General features: G+C 35.8%; 2 protein-coding genes across 2 annotated transcripts in view; one reads left to right on the forward strand and one right to left on the reverse strand.

Annotated features, from left to right (window-relative positions):
* The first annotated feature begins 540 nt into the window (after nt 1-540).
* The window catches only part of LOC142322325 (uncharacterized), a 30,871-nt gene continuing 8,820 nt past the window's right edge, over nt 541-22,591 (forward strand). Inside the window, exon 1 of the mRNA XM_075361274.1 lies at nt 541-756. The gene's annotated coding sequence lies outside the window, so the exon portion shown is untranslated. The remainder of the gene's footprint in view (nt 757-22,591) is intronic.
* On the reverse strand, nt 11,198-15,328 carry LOC142318189 (uncharacterized). The gene is made up of 2 exons (XM_075354741.1): nt 14,848-15,328; nt 11,198-11,257 (listed from the first exon to the last, which is right to left on the reverse strand). Exons 1-2 carry the CDS (start codon nt 15,227-15,229, stop codon nt 11,238-11,240), a joined length of 402 nt encoding a protein of 133 aa, XP_075210856.1. The 5' UTR covers nt 15,230-15,328; the 3' UTR covers nt 11,198-11,237.

A 22,591-nucleotide genomic window follows, 5' to 3' on the forward strand; every position in this document is an offset into this window, starting at 1 on the left:
AACTATTTAGTATCATTATACTAATGTAAAATTGATGGACTATTTATAGGTAATTAATTTAAACAATAAGATAAACACGCACGTTTTAAAGCACGTTTCCGAGAGTATATTAATAAAACACCGACGAACAGGCTAACCTATCAAGCTGGCGCACTCTATACTTCTTTCAGACAATGTTTATTTACGAGATATTATGTAATAATTAGAATTTAACACGAGGACACACTTTAAATAATCTTTAATATTTTTACGAATTATATCTTTATAATATTTAATACTATAACAATGTATTAAGAAAATTTTTATACGTTAAAATGATTACTGGTTAATTATTAAAAATATGTCGTAGATTTCCCAGTAAAATATCAAAGAGACTAACGCTAACCGGCCGGCCGGCTTGAAGCCTCTGACGTCACAACAGTTGCGAGTAGCTGGGGTTCTACGACTTCCGTTTTTATTCAACATTCCCGTATAAATGAACATCTTTCTCGATATTGCTGCGCACGTCTATATGACGTCATTTGACTGTGGAGGGGATTACTACTCTCGATGAAATAGTATGCAGTAAATATTTCTCGTTCATACGAAATCGAGACGTCTACTGGTTTATCAGAATTATATTTCATAAAAGTTATCTTATTATAAGTTTTGATATTCGACTTTTGTAACGAGTGGGCTTTATTCTGTCGCGTACTATCTCCAGATTTCTTTTTTTTTATACAGAAGCCATTGAATCTTTATTTCTTGTTAATATTGGTGAGTAATTCTTTGTTATGAAATACCATTAAATTTTATTAATTAATAAATTAATGTATTTTGGATAAATGGGGCACATGTTGTTATAAAATAATTATTTTTGATGTAATAATGAATACGATATTTTTTTTATACGGTAGGCGTGGTAAGAAACGTGCTCGATGTTGCCAGATTGTATTGAGGTTAAAAGTGCGTTGACTAAGAGTCTAGTCATGTGGTTCTATATATATGTCAATGCCCCTCATTCGTCATAGAATAAATATGAATAAAAAAAACAGATTGTATCATAACCTCACCTTTTAATCAGCTTTACAAAGGTGATTTTACGATGACAAGTTAAACACTAGACCAGCTGGGAAATAAAATATAATAAGCGAGTCAATACCGTACCTTTAAAATAATTTTTCTTAAAAAAAGAAAAATAAATTTATAATTTGTACTTGCTTTTATGTTGATTTTCGTTTACGTAGTCCAAGATTAAGTAGTCGTTGAAAGAATCTAAGTAGAATCATGTTTTTTTTTTGCTCCAACCAGACCATAGCGATAGACCGAACTGGTTTGGTCTAGTGGTGAACTCGTCTTACCAAATCAGCTGATAGCCGAGAATTCCAGCGTTCAAGTCCTAGTAAAGACAGTTACGTTTATACGGATTTGAATCCTAAATTGTGGATACCGATGTTCTTTGATGGTTGGGTTTAAATTAACCACACATGTCAGGAATGGTCGAACTGAGACTGTACAAGACTACACTCATACATATCATCCTCTGATGTAGTACTTGAACGGTAATTCCCAGAGGCTAAACAGGAAAAGGAAAGAAAAGATCATAAATGATAGATAAACATTCATGATCTTTTTCGTGTAACGGCTCGGATGCAAATCATTATATCATAGTTTATACTTGATCAATTAATGTGTTACAATATTTTCAGAAGTTAATTAATTTAATACAGCCCTAAATTTACGTACAGTATATTTTTTCCTATAAAAAATTGTAAAAAGTAAATTTAAAACCCAATAAAAGTAAATATCGATAAAAAATATATTTTTCGTTGAAGCAAAGTTTATTTGATTATTATTTTTACGACTGCCCAAAAAGTAGTGTAATGTATTTAGGGTATATGTATGTTTGTTGTATCGTAACAGCTCAACGGCTGAACCGATTTAGATGTATGATTCCGCGCTGGAATCCTTACGTTCCCGGGAGTGTCTAAGCTATATATACATACACACAGTGTAACCCCGCTACAACACGGTTATGGGGGGGGAGTTGCGTGACACCCGCGTTATAGGTTAACCGCGTTATTTTGAGAAGTAAATTTTAAATCACAATGGGTGATTTAATACCCATCCTTTATACGGATTTTACATCCTTATATGTCCTGAAGATCGGGTGAAAACCTCATATGCCCAGAATCGACAGATTACAATAGCTCCTTCTAGAGCTATAGCGCTATCGAGACGGGAAAGTTAAAACGCTAATATTATGTAATATGTGAGCGCATGAATATTTCCTACTGAGTTGAAGCAGTGTATATAATCCATTGTTTCAAAGTAGAAAATTTAATACAATTTTTTTAATGTTTTTATCAAACATCCATATCCATATCATGTATGAAAAACATATAGCATATAAGTTTAACAAAAGTCATAAAGCAATTAAAAGCTGCAGTCTGTTTAGAATATAGGCAAAAAAAAATCAAGTAATAATGATTAACAGAAAATCTAATAAATTAACCAACGTAATAAAAGTTAACGATTCTGATAAAAACAGTAAAAGCAGGTCGGAAAAAATCAATATTTTAATAACATGCAGATACCGTGTACTGTGCCATGTACAGGCAGCACATTGATACCCACCAGGTTGGCTTAGTGGTGAACGCGTCTCCCCAAATCAACTGATGTTTGGAAGTTGTGAGTTCCAGCGTTCAAATCCTAGTAAAGGCAGTTACTTTTATACGGATTCGAATACTAGATCATGGACACCAATGTTCTTAGATGGTTGGGTTTCAATTAACCACACATCTCAGGAATGGTCGAACTGAGACTACAAGAATACACATCTCATTTACACTCATACATATCATCCTCTGAAGTAATACCTGACGGTGATTGCCGGAGGCTAAACAGGAAAAGAATAAAGATACTTTTTGTTATTGCATAATATTTATCGTTAAATAAGAAATTGAAAAAAAGTTGGGGGAAATTCCGAAGGAGTACTATCTTTAGTAGTAATCAACCACAGAACCACTTTTTGTAAAATTTGTGGATATTATTCGTTCATTTCCTAGATATTTAGCCTCAAAGTTGTTTATAGTTAATATTAAATAGTCTAATTCAATATTATTTAATCATTTTCACTGATAAATTAAAAATTATAAATATTGAAAAACCAGTACGTTCAAAGATTAAAAATAAATTATCTATAACAACTTCTAGTTAATTAATGAAAAATATTTTTTTACTTAATATCATATATTAATTATTGTCTCGTTTATTTAGAGATAACTTATCGTTTACAAGCCCTGTTCGTATAAAATAACTGACTTTATTAGGACTTGAACGCTGGAACTCTCGACTTCCAAATCAGCTGATTTGGAAAGAATCCCAACATAACCAAAAAAAAAAAAAATTAATATAATCTAATAAAAACATATTGCAATCATAACTTCAATACCAGTGAACCAATTTTTATTTTATTTGCGCCAAATTACTTATCATTCAAAGAACCTTCCAATGAGCTGTCTGTCACAAGCTATATCGTCTCATTTAAAAAAAAGAAATTTCAACCCTTGAAAGTTTAGAAAACATTAAGGGAGAAATTTTGTGTTGGTAATTAAAAAATAATTTTTACAGGTTTAATTCACAGATTATGATTATTTCAAAAGGTTTAAGAAGTTATATCACGTTATAGTTATTTTCGTTGGACTGGAATTTAAAAAAGAAGTTCCCCGTTTGTTTTTTCGCACCTACCGCGTGAAGGGGTGGGCGGATTTTAATTTTTTTACCAAAATTCATTATTTTTTTCGGATTGTCAAGTAATGTAATCAAATATTACCATTGCCATTTAAGATTTTTGATTTGAGGTAGGTGTAACGGAGAGGGTGGGTTCCACCTCTTTGAAAATAGTTTTAAAAACGTTCTCCCCGAGAGTTACATACATGCTTGCAAATAGAAATACGATGGGACTGATAATTATCGAATAATAAATGTGGTAACTTTTCAAATGGTCACCCGGTATATTATACAGCATCGGGAATATTATAATTCTGTATCGTGCATCATATTACATGGTTTGATGTCGGTTCCATTTTTTAAAAAAATTATTATATTTTATTTTCGATGATTCATTCGAAAAAAGTTCCTTACATTATACAAGTTCTTGTAATATTTTTTTTTGAAACCAACTTTATCGTTCAAGCAATCATGAGCCTCGCATAATAATCCTTATATAGGTTTTACAACCTTATCTTACAATTTCCCAATACTTCATTCGAACTCTTGCAGCTTCCCTTTATTCCTCTAGGTAGCCCAATTCTTCCTCTTCTGTTACTATGCTGATAACCTTCAAAATTTTGACTGTTTCTTTGTACCTTCCTCGCTTTAGAACATTGTTTGTTCTTCAGTTTGCGTCACTAAATCAGTATACTTGTCATTTTCACAAAAGTCGTGACCAACGAATAAAATGCGTTCCTCTATCGAAAAACTGTAACGTTTTTCGCAACTATTCCGATAAACGGAAAAACACGAAACGAAGCACAACTCAAAAACTGACGTCTTGGTTTATTATTGAGCAACACCCAACGTACCCACAGGGCAACCAACGTTTTGTCAAAGAATAGAAGGCATCACATAATTCTAAAATATACTGCACAGCGACTCTCCGAACGCTCTGTATAAATAAAGTTTTTATTTCTCGAATTTTTTTCCAGTTGAATCGCGAAAATAAAATATTACAATTAGATCATGGTAAACAGATGTAAAGGTTTAAATTTAGTAAATGTGTTGCAATTAAATTAAGCGAATTTTTTTCACTTTAAAAAAGGTATCTAATTTTTATATAAACCCTTTTTTGGTAGTATTTTTAAAAAGAAAATGTGTTTTTTTCTTCACCTAAAATTACATGATCAATAATTGTAATATAAAATTGTTGATTCGATAACAACTGTATATCAATTTTAACTGCTTTTTCCCGTTGAATAACTCTGAATAAGTTAGAAATATTTTATGTTGAACAGGAAAAAAAAACATCTGATAATTCAATAAAATTCGAATAAAATTGATAGTATTATTATTTAATAGCAACAATATAAGAGTATGAGAAAGGGTGAAGATGTATATTTTAAAATAATTTGTATATTTATGCTTATCGCGTGGTTAGAACGTCCAGTTAATAATACCTGGTTGACGAGCCCAAGGATACGTTACCTGGTATTCCCTTTCCAGTCCTCTCGTTCTTTCAATACCAACACACGCGCATACGTATATATATATATATATATATAGAGAGAGAGAGAGAGAGAGAGAGAGACAGAGTGTGTGTGAGGGAGTAAGTGTGTAAGGTTGTGTAAAGCTCAATAAAAATAATGTTTTTTCCTTAACGTTTCCATTCCTTTATCGAAAAGTATCGGTTAACCTTGTAATAGCCAATTCTAAATTTATCTCAAAAAGATCTTTCACCAGACTGTACCAGACTAACTTTTTTTTTTTTTTTTTTTTTTGTACCAGACTAACTGGTTATTTTATTCGTCACGCTACGTACATCCGACCCTACTCATTATCGGTGGCGACTTATAGCAAAAATTAGTGGGCGTGCTGTTTCAGGAAATTTTTTTCTGTTCCTTTTTAAGGCCACGGTTAAAGTATTCTGTAATAAAACAACCGAAAAAAATATGAATCAAATAGAATTGCTGGAAGCAGGATAATAATCTAATTGTACACTTTATCACATTCAAGAATATGGTACACGGTTTTTAAATATTATTCGTTTTAACCGAATAAATAATAAAATGTTAATACAGATAATATTTTCTAGTATTATTAAATAATAAGAGTTTAATAAAATGTCCACTTAAAAACAATATAGTCCATCGGTGCTTAATTTAAATTTCTATGTACAAAGAAACAAATACATAATTAGTTTTTACTAATTGCCTTCTCTTTCGCCCTTCAAGCGTATTTTTGGATAGATTTGGCGATCAAAGAGTCCTTGCTTTACGCCATCTTCTGATCGCTACTGAAAAAAAAATTACTAAATCGCTTTCATATTCTTTCCACTGTCTAAACTAGAAAAGGGAACGAACAAGGAACGTTCCATACACTCGTGGAGTAAAAAAAAAATTCCTTCCACCAGCACGTTAGGGTCGCCACTGTGGGAGCGACAGTGCTCTCACTCCCTTGCAACCTCGCATGCAACTTCCTATGCGCACAAAAGTCAAACACCACCCCGCTGGAACTGTGAAGCGAATAGTTCTATACAACGATTTTTGTATCTTTTCATAAACTGGGTATGGCTACTGGCATTAAGCTTAAGGATTATACATTTTACAAGTATAAAGAAAGAATTAAATAAATAAGGACTCATATTAAATGTTATCAATAATATCAAGTGGAAATAGGGGATGCTGCAGTTCCACAGTGCCTATACGCGTGCCGCCACTGGCCACATGTCACACGTCTAATGAAACCGTGCATTTCTTGCACGGTTTCGCAGCATTTCGAGTTTTTTGGCTCGAAAGGAGTTTTTATCATCTCTAAAGGATTATGGCTCCCCACGTTCATCCAGTTTGATGTATCCAGATTTCTTCCTTTGGGGTTATCTTAAAGAAAAGGTTTATAAAAACAGGCCACACACACTGGGGAAATTAAAGATGATCATAACAATGGCGATTAACAACATCATTAAACATGTGTTCCACAGAGTGGCCTCAAAACTTGCTAAAAAGAGTTCATACACGGATTACTGAACGGAGCGACCATTTTGAGCATGTGTTGTGAAAATAAATAAATCTTTATATATGATTACGTAATTTTTTTTTTTTTGCTTGGGTGTGCGGTAAAAACCCCTGCATTTCACATATATATTTTTAACTAGTGGTGAACGCGTCTTCCCAAATCAGCTGATTGGAAGTCGAGAGTTCTAGCGTTCAGGTCCTAGTAAAGTCAGTTATTTTTACACGGATTTGAATACTAGATCGTGCATACCGGTATTCTTTGGTTGTTTTTTTTTTTTTTTTTTTTTTTGTTGTGTTTCAACTAACCATACATCTCAGGAATGGTCGAACTGACATTGTACAAGATTACACTTCATTTACACTCATATATATCATCCTCATTCATCCACTGATGTATTATCTAGACGGTAATTACCGGAGGCTAAACAGGAAAAAGAAAGAAAGGTTGAATAAGAGGAAATACTATTTTTTTATTCCCTTATAAATAGATTTTATTTATTTCAATTTTTAAAATTATATTTTATACACTCAGTATAACCGTAATTCATTAGAAAATTTTAGGTGTGTATCTCTTTCCATCCAACCTAAAATTAATTAATAATCTTAAAATTACACTGATAGATAAAAAAATTTTTTTAATGTTTCTCTAAGTGTGATACCATTTCAAAAATTGATTTTGTGCGTACACATTACAGATCTGTAAATACAATTTTTCTACCATCCTTCGTTTTAAATAAATCATTCTGCAAAAAAATTCAGGGAAAATATAGTTAAATCTTTAAAATTTATAATTTTGCATGACCATACCTGTATTAGTATAATTTCAGTGATGCTTTTCTTTTATAAATAGCCTCAGGCACATCCCGAATTAATATTCAACAGTAATCGGCTAGCATGTTAGTTTTTCCATTTCCTTTTATAGCGGCTTTCCATGACCGAAATGTCTTGGTAAAAACGTTCACTGTGTTCGTCACTTACGTCTCCCAGGCTGTCCGGGAAAAAATCCAGATATGAGTGGAGAAAATATATTTTCAAAGATATATTGCATGACATACCTCTGCATGAAGTAAGAAGTTGATTAACAATATCGTGGTAATTGTCAAATTTTTTTCAAACGTCTTGAAGTGAAGTCCAAGCTGCTGTTTCTACATTATTTAACATCGAGTTAAATGCATCATCTTTGACCAAATCTCTTATTTGAGAACCAGCAAATATTCTTTCTTTAATTTTTCTTTCACTTACATTCGAAAATTTCTGCCTGATGTACAAAATTCCGGGACTACCCTTCATCATTGCTTTTACAAAATTTTTCATTAGTCCTAGTTTGATATGTTGAGGGGGTAAAAATATTTTTTTGGGTTCAACTGAGAGCTCATGAATAATATTTTTTTCCATTTGGAGTTAAGTTGTCTCGTTTCTTTGGTAACATAATGTTTATCTCTAGCTCGGCTGCCCCATTCGCAAAGAAAACACACGTACTTAGTATAGCCTAACTTCATGCCTAATAAAATAGCTATAACGTTTGAATCATCACATATGTTCCAGCTATGTTTTTTATAATGTTTGTTTCAATAACGTCTTTCATCAAATCGTATCTTTTTCAAATTAATACCATAAACGATTGGTATAAAAAAAATTATTTTCATCAGTAAAGAACTGAGACAGTTCTTTTTGTCGGCTTCGAAAGCCCGAATTTTTTGTATTCTTTTTTAAAGTAAATTCCAACCTTGCGGCCTTGATCCTAACAGTTTTGCTCGATTTTTTGATAAATTTAAATTCCTAACTAAGTCATTTAATTCACCGTGTGATATAAGATGTGGCTTATTGGAAGATAATTCAAAATCAAAATCATTGTCTCTTCACTACTGCCTGATTGTTCATCGCTGCTTTCGAAACATACATTCACAGGTGGCTCAGAAACTTGAATAATTTCACTGTGAGGTACAGGCCTGATTGCAGATTGCAATGAAGGATATTTTACAGTATGTGTAGATTTTTTAGAAATTACAATCACACTTGTTAAACATAAGGAACAATCCTTTAATAAAAATTTGAAACTTTTCAAAAATGTTGGGTGATAGAAAGATTCTAAGTTCATATTCATTTACGACATCAAAAAACAAATTAAAATCATGTATTGCATGATAGGAAACAAAAATTGTGTTTATCAGTGCTATTTATATAATATTTTTGATCAATAAATTAATTATTATAATTTTTTGCAAAATTTGAAAAAAATTTCTTCATTATTTTATTATAAACTGTTATTTTTATATTCAAGGCGTTTTTTTAATAAAGTTATGGGAGAAAAAGATGTACTTGAAGTTTTTGGCGGGAATAAAAGATATCGATTGTTTCGCTTGCTGTATAATGAAGAAATGACATGTTCTTCATTATACATGTCATGTGGAACATTCCCCTCATTCTATTCTCTTGATGTAACCTTTACTACATAGCTATTATGCGGTAAAAACTTGACTACCATAATGCAATGACCTTGATTACTTAACATCATAGCTTTAAGTGTGCACTGTTGTATATACTATACAGTACTGTTTAATTCCATTTTATATACTTCTTTATTTATTCATAAAATTAACATTTTTAATGAAATTAATTTTATTTTTAATTTAATTAATAACTACTTAGTATTAAATAATTTGTTCTCTTCTCTTCCATAGTTGTATATACTATTCTATTTATTTTTTTTTTGGAAGGTAGATGATATCCATTTATAAATTACTTTTTTAGTACATTCACCAATATCATTGCGGCTATAAAATCAAACAAGATTTATATATTTTTATATTTATTTCTTCTCTCTCTCTCTCTCTCTCTCATTCTTCTCTTTGTTACACACGCGCGCGCGCATGATTTTAATAAAGTATGGGACTTCTTAGATAAATTGTTAACAGTTAAATATAGAAAAATAAAATTTAGCATACGCTCCTACAACGTTCACTCAATGTTCGTATATAGAATGGATCTATTTTTTATACGAGACCACTACATTCCAAGCATCCAGGGTGTGGCCCCATTGGTGGGGAACAACTCTCAGATATTTTGTATATATTATTATTATTATTTTTTTTTTTTGGAAGGTAGATGATATCCATTTATAAATTACTTTTTTAGTAAATTCACCAATATCATTGCGGCTATAAAATCAAACAAGATTTATATATTTTTATATTTATTTCTCTCTCTCTCTCTCTCTCATTCTTCTCTTTGTTGCACACGCGCGCGTGCATGATTTTAATAAAGTATGGGACTTCTTAGATAAATTGTTAACAATTAAATATAGAAAAATAAAATTTAGCACACGCTCCTACAACGTTCACTCAATGTTCGTATATAGAATGGATCTATTTTTTATACGAGACCAGTACATTCCAAGCATCCAGGGTGTGGCTCCATTGGTGGGGAACAACTCTCAGAAATTTTGATGCAGAATAATTTGACATATGATATTTATGAAAATGATGGTAATTGAATATTTTTACAGCTAGTTTCAAAAGTGATGTACAGGAAATATATATGTACACCATTCTCAGAGGGACCCTTTTTAAAATTATTTTAAAAGCGGTAGAACCCAGGGTGGGTCCTCCGCTACATCCACCCCAACTTAAAAATCTTAAATGGTAATGGTACCATTTTTTAATTGCATTAATTTACAACCCGAAAAAATAATGAATTTTCCTGAAAAGAAAATTAAAATCCGCCCACCTGTTCCCTCGGTAAATGCAAAAATCCATTTGGGGTAATATTTTTTAGGTAGATTTCATAAGAAAGCTACCTATTATAATGGGAACCATGATGAGACTTCCGGAAAATTTTGACATATCTTTGCGTTTCACATCCCCCAGACCCCAAAACCAACGTCAGCTCAAAAGTTTATATATACATTCATATATATATATATATGTCGGAGAGGCGAGGAGATTTGTCAGGGATTCAACGTTTTGTGTTTCACTCATTTTTATTATTAAAAGTGGAGAATATATAAGATTATAATAAAGTTCAATTAATAAAAATGAGTAGATAACTCGTACAATGAAATAATTACAAATGATAATTATCACTTATCAATAACTCAGTAGTACACGAATTATAATATAAGATTAATTCAATTTAGAATTCAAATAATATTAAAACAACTTGCGATAGACCGAGGCTCAGGGAAATAACGAATTCGCGATCACCAGGACGTCTGTTCGATCTGGGTTCCAAAGCAAGACTACCTTTTCTCAATATTCTCAAATAATATGCCTACTGCATATTTCCTTTTCCTTATTAATTTTATGATACCCCTATCGTCCTGGGATCCCGACTACGTTGACAACCATGTGCCTACCTAGGCCTAAGCCTACCGCAATAAAACAATTTAAACCTTATTTTACAAAATATTACAAGTAATAGTACATTTCTTGAAACTACTAAAAATACAGATATTCTAAAGAATATTCTCATCGTTTTGTCGGAAGATACTCCACTGTACTTTATTCTCCGACACGGCCATTCTGACAATCACACGCCCTCGGGTGTATCTAAAACATTGAGTTACAGTGGTATTTTAATTTTTGTTTTCAACTGACCTCGGTCATTATATAGCATTTTACAATAGTTTGATTTACAAGTACAAAGTTTGATTCATTTTACAAGTACAAAAGATTGATTCAGAAGTCCTCTCGAGTAACAGAAATCCATTAATTATTCATTATCCTAAATAGTCATCGTACAGTACTCAAGAGATCGAAAAGCCATCAATCATTATTCCTTATCATTTAACTGTCAAATAAGATTTTATTTCCTCCACCAATAGACCTCTGCACTATCTCTAGGCTACCCTGTATGCCACATACAGTATCATACATATTCTGTAGTTGCCACAACTACCTGCCCGACACATCATCAGGTGCCCATCGCGCCCTGATCAAACTAACATTAGCCACTAATTTAGTTTGCAGTTACGACTACACACTGATGCATGTGCGAAAAATAAAAATGCCAGGTCCACGACCTGCTGCCAGCCATTAGTGCATTGCGTCATTGGTGGTCTCTTTTTAAACCATAGTCCCTGTTTCAGGACCAACATCAACAGTCTCCTCGGCACAACTTTCATTGTCCGAGGAAACATCCAACTCATTAGGAATATAATTCTCAGGCATTTCTCTCAACTTATCATGACTATACTTATAACTTCTACTACTACTTAAAGATTTTAGTGTGTACCTGTCGTTATCAAGTAATTCTGTTACTACGAATGGACCTCTAAATTTCCTATCGAGTTTCGTTTGATTACGTTCTTCGTTCTTAATCAAAACGTGATCTCCTATTTTAAACTTATTAACCTTCGCTTTATTTTTATCAAATCTAATCTTCTCATAATTAGCATTTTCCTCTATACTTTCAATCGCTCGTTGTCTTACATTAGAGATATCAATTTCATTTTCGTTGTCATCAACTAACAACCCGTAAGGTCTTGCCTTCTTACCAATTAATAATTCTAACGCACTAAATTTGGTAATACGATTCGCGGTTGAGTTTAAAGCTAGCTGAACTTCACCAATGGCGTCTTGCCATGGACGATTATTAGACTCAACAGCAGTGAACATATTTTTTAACGTACTCATTACACGCTCTACTTGACCATTTGCCCTACTAGTACCTGTAGCTATTAAATGTAAATTAATATTTAAAGATTTACAAAAGTCTTTAAAATCTTTCCCAGTAAAACATCTACCTTGATCGGCAATCACACGAGCGGGAACTCCCAATATAAATATTGAAGCCTTTAAAGCTTTAATAACACTATTACAGTCAATTTTTCTGGTGTGATGTAAATAAACATATTTGGTAAAACCATCTATAATAACAATAATGTTTTCTTTAGTATTATTTTTACCGCTCAATTTACCTGTAATATCTATATGCACAGTATGCCAAGGTATGCGGGTCTTAGGGATGGGATGTGATTCAGCTTGAATTTTACCTGACTGAGCTTTAGAGAGTTTACAAGTAATACAATTGTCAACAAATTTACGTACGTATTTAGACATACCTTCAAACCAGTAATACTCATAAACCTTATCGAGTGTTTTATCCCAACCTAAGTGCATAACAGACTCATGTATATGGTTAATGACGGACCACCGAAATGCTCTGGGTACAATCGGCAAACAAAGGGTTTCGCCTTTTCTCTGTATTTTCCGGTATAGCGTACCGGCTTTAATTTCATAAGATTTTAAGAGATCTTCCGATAGCTCATCGCTTTGCAATTTGGTGACTATTTCCGAAATTTCCGAGTCACGCTGTTGTTCAGCAAGAAGCCAATCAACCGATATTTCCGCGAGGTTAACGCGTTTCTCTTCAATTTTATTAACCTGTTTTGGTAAATCGGACAAAGGGTTTCGAGAGAAGAAATCCGCGTGCGACATACGTTTGCCTTCTCTATAAACTATATCGAACTGAAAAGCCTGTAAATAAGCCCACCACCTATGGACTCTATCATTAAGATCAATCTTATTTTGAGAAGATTTCAATGAATTACAATCAGTTACAACAGTAAATTGTCGTCCATGCAAGTAATGCCGAAAATGTTTAATAGATTTAACAACGGCCATAGTTTCGAGTTCGTAAGAATGATACCTGGACTCGGCTGGGCTTGTCCTTTTACTAAAGTATTCAATAACTTTATTTTTACCGTCTACTTTATGCATGAGTATTGCTCCGTACCCATCGGAACTAGCATCGGTATGCAGTTCTATAGGATAATCCGGGTCAAAGATAATTAAGACGGGTTCGTTGGTCAAAGTATGAATTACTTTTTGTCGGGCGTTTTCATGTGTCTCAGTCCACTCAATATATTTTTTACCTGAGGTAAGAGCATATAATGGTTTCATGATTTGTGAAAACTTAGGGACAAACCGTCGGAAATAAGATGCAAGGCCAATAAACTGTCTAAGCTGAGTAACGGTCCTTGGAGCGGGTAACATTGTTAAAGAGTTTATTTTACGAGGGTTTGGACGAACTTGTCCTTCTTGAATCTCATACCCAAGGTATGAAACAGATGTTTTGAGAAAAGAACATTTTGAAAAATTAAATGAGAATCCCGCATCTATAAGAATTTTTAATACCACTCGAAGTCTTTCAAACGCTTCTTCTATCGTATCTGCAATTATCAGTACATCGTCTAGATAAACAACAACGAAAGTGTACGCAAGCTCACCCAATGCCTTTAAAATTGCTCTTTGAAAAACCGAAGGAGCATTTTTCAAGCCGAATGGCATTGTTAAAAATTCAAATTGACCATCAGGAGTAACAAATGCCGTACGTTCTATAGATTCCGAATGTATAGGAATTTGATGGAAACCACTGGCCATATCTAAACTAATGTAGAATTTAGGCTTTCTAAGTCTCGGTATTTGATCTAAAATAAGTGGCAAAGGAAATTTGTCTGCAACTGTATTTTTATTTAATTCACGATAATCGACACATAAACGATCCGATCCGTCCTTTTTCTTGACTAGTAAGATAGGACTAGCAAACGGTGAATTGCTAGGACGAATAACATTAGCTTCAAGTAACTCATTTATTCTTTCTCTAACTATTTGTCTCTCTTCTACACTAAGTCTATATGGTCTTCTCTGTACCGTAACGTTTGTATCTATTAAACGTATGTCAAGTTCACCACTGTTGACGCGAGTACGAGGAAAACCCGTAATAAAAGAACTTTCATACTCTTTTAAGATTGAAACTAATCTTATTTTATCATTTTTATCAACATTATCAAAATTTATAATTTCGAATTTACTACATTCATTTACTACTTTAGATTTACAGATTTTAAAATTATTTTGAGAAATATTTACTTCAAAACCCAAGCTCAAAATTTCTCGACCAATTAAAACATTATAACTCAAATATTCATCTGGGACAACGTGAAAAAGAATCTCTAATGTAAACAAATCCATAATTACAATAGATAAAATTTGCATGCTACAATTTACTACAACATTTCCGATGCCTTTCAAAATTATTAATTCATTAGTTCTACGTCCAGAAAACTTAATCGCTATCGATTCCTTTATTAATGAGCATTCCGCTCCTGAATCAAAACAATATGGAAACGACTCACCAAGATGGTTTAGAATACCAGTAGGAGCTGCAACTGTGCAAAGATTCACACGGCGTTCGACGCTACCATTCTCCTTGTTGTTCCCTGGACCGCTACGGCTGCTACCTGGAGCCGTACAGTTTGGCGCAATATGACCAGCTACCCCACATTTGAAACACGTCACATTGCGCGATGAAGAGGATGATTCTTTGGAGCCACGATGGTTACTGCTTTGCTCCGCTTGCTTCTTCTTAAGTTTAGGACACTCAAACTTTTTGTGACCTATTTCCCCACAGAAATGGCACTTCCCTGAAGCTGCTGGCTTAAAACGCTTCAAATCGGATGTAGATGAGTTATCTGAAGCTGATATTGGTCTTTTTCGGGTGTAGGAAAAGCCTCGCATTTCGCTCAAAAATTCGGCTTCCGTTTTGATGTCGCTAGTTAATGCTACGCGCTCCACTCGATTATCAATATGGGTCAATCGCGCAAGCACAACCGCATTAACTATTTCGTCAACTGTTAAAGACCTCCAGCGGGCCTTTAGCGATGATCGAAGTCGAATGCCAAAGGCGCCGACACTTTCATCCTTGGTTGGTGCCTCCTGATGAATTTTCAGCACAACCGCTGTCGCAGTTTCTTGTCCCCCGAAGCGTGACACAAAAAGTTCTTTTAATTGAGGCCACTGTATACCCGGAATTGCCACTTGGGATAGCCACTGAGCTGCTGAACCTTCCAAAGCTTTGCTAAGCGCAGATGTCAATTCACTGCCTTGAAGAGGATTTTCTAATAGACACAGTTCTGCTGCAGAGCACCAAGCAACAGAATCCGATCCCGCACTCTCTGGATTAAATCGTGGTAACGCAACACTTTTCTTTGTCGATAATGGCTTTTGCATACAACACTTCATAAACTCAAACAATGTATCACATTACCTAAAACATTGTCTTGAAACAATTTTTGATAACCCTTACATCAAGGGATAACTAAAATGTTACTGGAATTGTAGGAAGATAGGGCTAAAAATGAGATATACGTTATTTGGTTCAAGAGAAAAGTGTACCAACGTTAGCATTGTATTTAATGCATAGGGAACCACAGTGCTTAAAGGTCAACAACAATGGAGGATAGTTGAAAACCTAGTCACGGAGATCCTAAAAACTAAAGAGACAGATGTAAGAAATGGATGAGAGACTTTAATATCGAGATACAATAAAAAAAATGAGATAAAAAGACCGTGACTCGGCCACTGGGTGGGGCCCGGGAACAACATAGTCGGACCCGGTTCCTCCCGCCTGGCGGTTTGAGGCAGGCATAGGGATAAATAGCATAAAGTGTATAGACGAAATCCCGGCCGCTAAGGAGGGACCCGGGAACAACATAATTGGGCCCGGTTCACCCCTCTACGGTGGTTTGGGCAGGCGATTCGAAGAATCAAAAGATCCCGACCGGCGAGCCGACCTGCCTTGCCGGACATATTGCCGGTAAACGGGAAGGCTTGTTTGAGTTAAAGGATACTCTCCTGGGTTGAGCTAAACTTGATTGCAGATCCAGCCCAAGAGAGCAGAGGAAGAAAAAAGGAATCCACAGTGCCCTTAAGAGAATAGAAAACCGAAAAGTCTCAATTATTGTTATTGCCGTCTCAAAAACATTATCAATATACGAACAGATTTTATACTATATATTACTTCATACGACAGACTTTTTTATCTATCTGGCCGTGTTAATTCACATAAAACGAGATACTGGATGACTAACCCACTGAGTTGGTCTAGTGGTGAACGCGTCTTCCCAAATCAGCTGATTAGTAAGTCGAGAGTTCCAGCGTTCTAGTCCTAGTAAAGTCTATTATTTTTGTACGGATTTGAATACTAGACGTGGATACCGGTGTTCTTTGGTGGTTCGGTTTCAATTAACCACACATCTCAGGAATGGTCGAACTTCAGACTGTACAAGACTATATTTGCGCTCATACACATCATCCTCATTCATCCTCTGAAGTATTATCCGAACGGTAATTACCGGAGGCTAAAAAGGAAAAAGAAAAGATATTGGATGACTGAAAATCCATACCGGAGGTTTGAGTATTCACACTTCATGAAAAAGCCCCGACGGGGAGTCTTATTCTTTAAGACTTTGGAGGTTGGCATCCCCACGGGCCTAGCCTCCGCAGCTTTTCTTCCCACTATACAATGAGCTGCGGAACACTTTACATTTTACACATATACTACACCAAGAACACTACATAAATTACAACATACACACATACACAATTACACAACAAAAACCTACACTGATATTTCTTACATTTACACTCGGTGGTGTTGCGACATCTTACGAAACGCAACCGTAACCCAAGGTGGGAACAAATCGTGCCGATGGGTGAATGGCTCTACGTAGTGAGTCCCGAACGATGTCCTCTGGGCACCAGGGCGAACCTAGTTGTATTTAGCTCTAACTCCAGTACGCGTGCGCTCTGCTGGAGTGGTCCATTTTTCGCCGGTACTCGTGGGACCAAAATTTCAGTTCCAACAATTAACACAATGATGGTTGGTGGTCCATCTGAAAAAACCACCAATTCAAGTCTTGCGAAGAGACCTCGATCAGCTTCGTCTGACGAGGATAAAAGTCCTACAAAAGAGAAAGAATCAAAATATAAAAATATTAGATTCGTTGTTCTCAGAAATAGTCAGGAAGGTGGCTCCCTTCAAAAGGTCTCACCGTTTTTAATAAACAAAACCATAACAGGTGCAAGTGGCTCCCCGAAGAATATCAGGAAATTACGCGACGGATCGATTCTGGTTGAAACATTCAACGATGAACAGAGTCGATCTGTACTATACCAGTCGATCTATACCACCCATATTACGTCTCCGTAATATGGGTGGTATAAATATAAGTACAGAATGCCACAAAACGTTAAATACGAGCGGGGTGTAATTTTTTGTAGAGACCTTCTAGATATAGATATCTCGGAAATAGTTGATGAGCTTTGCCACCAACATGTTGTTGAGGTGAAGCGTATAATGAGACGGCAGAACGGAACAGAAGAACCGACACCGTCTCTTATATTAACATTCAATCTCCCTGTTCCACCAGAGAAGATTAAAGTGGGTTACCTCTCGGTTCGGGTACGACCATTCATACCCCACCCACGGCGATGTTTCAGATGCCAAGGTTTTGGTCATACTACAACATCTTGCATGAAAACTGAGATCTGTGCTCGATGTGGTAAAGAAGGTCACAACGACACTAACTGCAAAGAAAGTGAAAAATGTGCAAACTGCAGTGGTCCACATACAGCCCGCTCCCAAGATTGCCCAACTTTTAAAGAAGAAAAGGCAATTCTCAAAATCTGTACGGAGCAAAAAATATCTTTTCCGGCTGCACGTAGAGAATATAAAAAGATAAACAACTCACGGAACCTGGTTAAACCAGACGTATCTTTTGCCACCGCTACAACTAAACAAATTCCTACAAATGCTAATAATCAGCAGTGCGGATCCTGCAATGAGCTTAAAAAACTTGTTCAGATGCTATCTGATCAAGTAGCTTCACTTACAGCCACTATCTCAGAGCTGACAAAAATGAATAAAAAGTCCTCCGTCGCAGCTAGTGAATCAAACAGTATGATACATACGAAAGTTCCTGTTCCCAAAATCGTACCGCCACGAATAGCGACTATCACAGCTGGCAGTAAGCCACCTAATAAGCTTCCCATAAAGGGAACCCACATAACTATCTCTTCTGGGATGTCAACTACAGCATCCCATTCAAATAAATCTCCTCCACCATCACCTCATATACTGGAGGATATGGTTGAAGAACCACCCGACCCTAGGGCATCGGAGTTCTTTAAAATAAAAAATACAAAAAAGAAAAACCGAATCACGTACAACTAATTTTTATATAGTTTCCGAAATTTATTTTTTTATTTGTTTTTTACACTTATGAACATTATTCAGTGGAATGTTAGAAGTATTCGGTCCCGCATTGAAGATATTAGAGTACTGGCGCACACACATGATCCACTAATCATGTGTTTCCAGGAAACTCACCTTCTACAACATGACCGAATTACTCTTAGAGGATACTTCTGCGAGAGATACGACTGCCTAGTAGACAGTAGGGAGAGTGGTGGAGTAGCGATTTTCATGAAGAATGGGGTGTCAGCTACAAGAATTCAACTAACCACTGTCATTCCTGCTATTGCAGTAAAGGTCACTATTCCCTTCAAATTGCATATCTGCAATCTGTATCTCTCACCGAACACTGCGTTCAGTGCTTTAGATGTCTCAAATCTCCTTACACAAATACCATCTCCATCGTTAATAGTAGGAGACTTCAATGCCCATCATATTTCCTGGGGCTCAACCTTCTCCTCCACTCGAGGAAATATGATAAACAGATTGAGACAAGATTTTGACCTTTGCCTACTGAATAATGGATCACACACATTTATGTCCTTATCAACTGGTGCTGTATCTAACCTTGATCTTTCCACATGCTCACCGAATGTACTCCCTCATTTTAATTGGTCGATTTGTGATGACTATCACGGCAGTGATCATAGAACAATTATTATTAGTTTCGGTGTAGACTGCGAGATTAAAAGAATGCCACGGAGATGGATTGTTGAAAAGGCAGATTGGAACGGATACTGTAAAGCATTCCAATCTCAGTATGACGATGGAGCGAACATCCTCGACCAATATTCTTCTTTTACGTCCATGATACTTAAGAATGCCAACAGGTATATCCCACAAACATCGGGTAATCCTAGACGTCCTTTCGTTCCATGGTGGAACGATGAATGCAAAATTGCTATTAGGAATCGACGGCAGGCACTACGTAAATTTAATCGTAGGCCCACAGCAGAACATCTAAATTTATACCGCAGGGCTAGAGCGGTGTGCCGTCGAGTATTCTTGGACGCTAAGAGGAATTCATGGACGAAATACGTGAGCACTATCTCACGCACTACTTCCACGTCTACTGTATGGAAGAAAATTCGTGCAATCTTCGGATCACCGAAACAATCTATTCTTGGTCTTATTGATGAAGGAGAACTCCTTTCATCATCCTCGGAAGTGGCAAATAGTCTAGCAAAATCTTTCCGCTCGGTGTCTCTCACCTCATCATATAATTACGATTTTCAACGGTACAAGATACAAATGGAGGTGTTGTCGTTAAACATTGGTGATTCGGTTGGTGAATTAAACACTCCATTCGTATTTAAAGAATTGTTACATGCACTTAAAAATTCACGGAACACTTCCCCTGGACCGGACAACATTCGCCTTTCCATGCTTTCACACCTTCCTAATTCGGCACTACAACAACTTTTGAATATTTTCAACGGTTTATTCTCCGAACAAGTCTTCCCACCCGGCTGGTCAGAAGCATTTATTATACCAGTACCAAAACCTGGTAAAGACCAGACGAACCCCTCAAGCTATCGCCCTATTTCATTAACAAGCGTTTTGTGTAAAATAATGGAGAGAATGGTATACCGCAGACTTACATGGTACTTGGAGAAACATGGCTTTCTATCTCCAGAACAGTGTGGTTTTCGACAAGGACGATCTTCCATTGACCATTTAGTGTCACTAGAAACAGCCATACAAAACGCTTTCCTCAATCGGCAACACCTCGTCGCTATCTTCTTTGATATAAAAAAGGCGTATGACACAGCCTGGCGACGTGGTATTCTTAACACTCTCCAAAAATGGGGAATCAAGGGCAATATGCTTGCTTTTATCCGGGGATTCTTAAATCACCGAACGGCTCGTGTTCGTGTAGATGATTCGCTCTCAGATAGTGTCATCTTGGAGAATGGAGTGCCCCAAGGTAGTGTATTAAGTGCCACCTTATTTTCTGTAGCCATAAATGATATTACCAAATGTGTTCAGGCTCCTGTCTCATGCTCTCTATTTGCTGACGACTTTGCTATCTACATTGCAAGCCGTTCGGCACCTACAGCAGAGAGACTACTGCAGAACACTATATATCACCTTGAAGCTTGGTCCAGGATTACTGGTTTCACATTTTCATCCGAAAAAACAAAATGTGTAGTTTTTTCTCGGCTACGAAACCCTTCTATTCCGCAAATTTTTCTGAACGGTGAGACTATTACTATCTCTAATTACGTTAAGTTTTTAGGTTTAATTTTTGATAGTCGTCTTACTTGGGTCAAACATTTAAAAGAATTGAAAACAAAATGTTCCAAAATTTTAGATATGATGCGAGTCCTTACTAACACCAACTGGGGAGCCGATAGATCATGTATGATACGTTTTTACTATTCCTTTGTTCGCTCCCGTTTAGATTACGGTTGTGTGGCCTACTCATCAGCTCGTCAAACCGTGCTTAAAATGCTGGATAGTGTACATCATGCTTTCCTTCGGCTTGCCACAGGCGCGTTTAGATCAAGTCCTGTCGCAAGCTTACTTGTAGACTGTGGTGAACCATCACTTTGGGATAGACGAGACCAGCTTTTATTATCGTATTTTGCTCGTCTCAGAGGACAGCCAAATCACCCGGCTCTTGAGTCAGTCTTTAAAAATCCTAATCTAGGAAAGTATGAGGATCATCCACGTCGTACTGCACCTGTAGGTGTCCGTACCTGGCGTCTGCTGCAGCATATAAATGTTGACACACCGTCATTCTTTCCTATGTACCCTTGCTCATATCCTCCATGGAGAATAAGCCTTATAAATTTTAATTTTGACCTGACTACATGTAATAAACAATCAACACCATCTATCGTCTTTCAGCAGATGTTTCAGTGTGTTCTCTCCAAGACGAAACCAGACGCGGTTGTATACACTGATGGATCGAAACAAAACGATACGGTTGGGTGTGCTTTTGTTGTCAATGAGAGAACTTATATGTTTGGTCTCCCCAGTATTACGAGTGTGTTTACCGCTGAACTATATGCTATAAATAAGGCTCTAAACATCATTAACCCTTAATATAGAAAAATTCTTATTTGCAGTGACTCGTGTAGTGCTCTCCAAGCCTTAAAGAACTTTTATTCCAAACATCCTATCGTCATTGAAATTTACAACGCAATCGCTGAGTTGAATAATCGCAACACAGAATTAAGTTTTTGCTGGGTCCCTAGCCACGTAGGGATTCCAGGTAATGAACATGCAGATTCCGCTGCCAAAGAAGCATGTAACCAGCCTCCTTTCACCACCCGAGTTGCTACTTCTGATTTCATTAACTATGTAAAACAATTATTAAGAACAAGGTGGCAAGGTGATTGGACAGCTACTGTTGATAATAAACTCCGTCAGATTAAAGATTCTGTGTTACCATGGAACTCCTCATACAGAAAACCCCGGCGTGAGGAAGTAGTTCTCTGTCGATTGCGGATAGGACACACGAGAGTCACACACGAGTACCTGTTTACAAGAGGACAACCACCTCTATGCGCAAGATGCAACTGCCGCGTGACTGTGCGCCACATACTCGTGGACTGCATATGTTATGCGGCATTGCGTCGTAAATTTAAATTACCTAGTAACATCCGTGGTATCTTGCGTGACGATAAGGAGGTTTTAAACCGGATGTTTATATTTTTACATAGTATAGGGTTAATGCAAAAAATTTAATAAGTATGTGTTCTTTCGTAATTGTATGTATTGTCCTATGTATTGTTTTTGTTATCCGAGTAGGGAGCCTTTTACACTCCCTATCGGATTTTTTTTTGTTTTTTTTTTGTTTGTTTTTTAAATTCGTCTGTGATATTAGTTATAAGATT

The sequence above is a fragment of the Lycorma delicatula genome, chromosome 1 (genome assembly GCF_047948215.1).
Source record: "Lycorma delicatula isolate Av1 chromosome 1, ASM4794821v1, whole genome shotgun sequence".
NCBI lineage: Eukaryota > Metazoa > Arthropoda > Insecta > Hemiptera > Fulgoridae > Lycorma > Lycorma delicatula.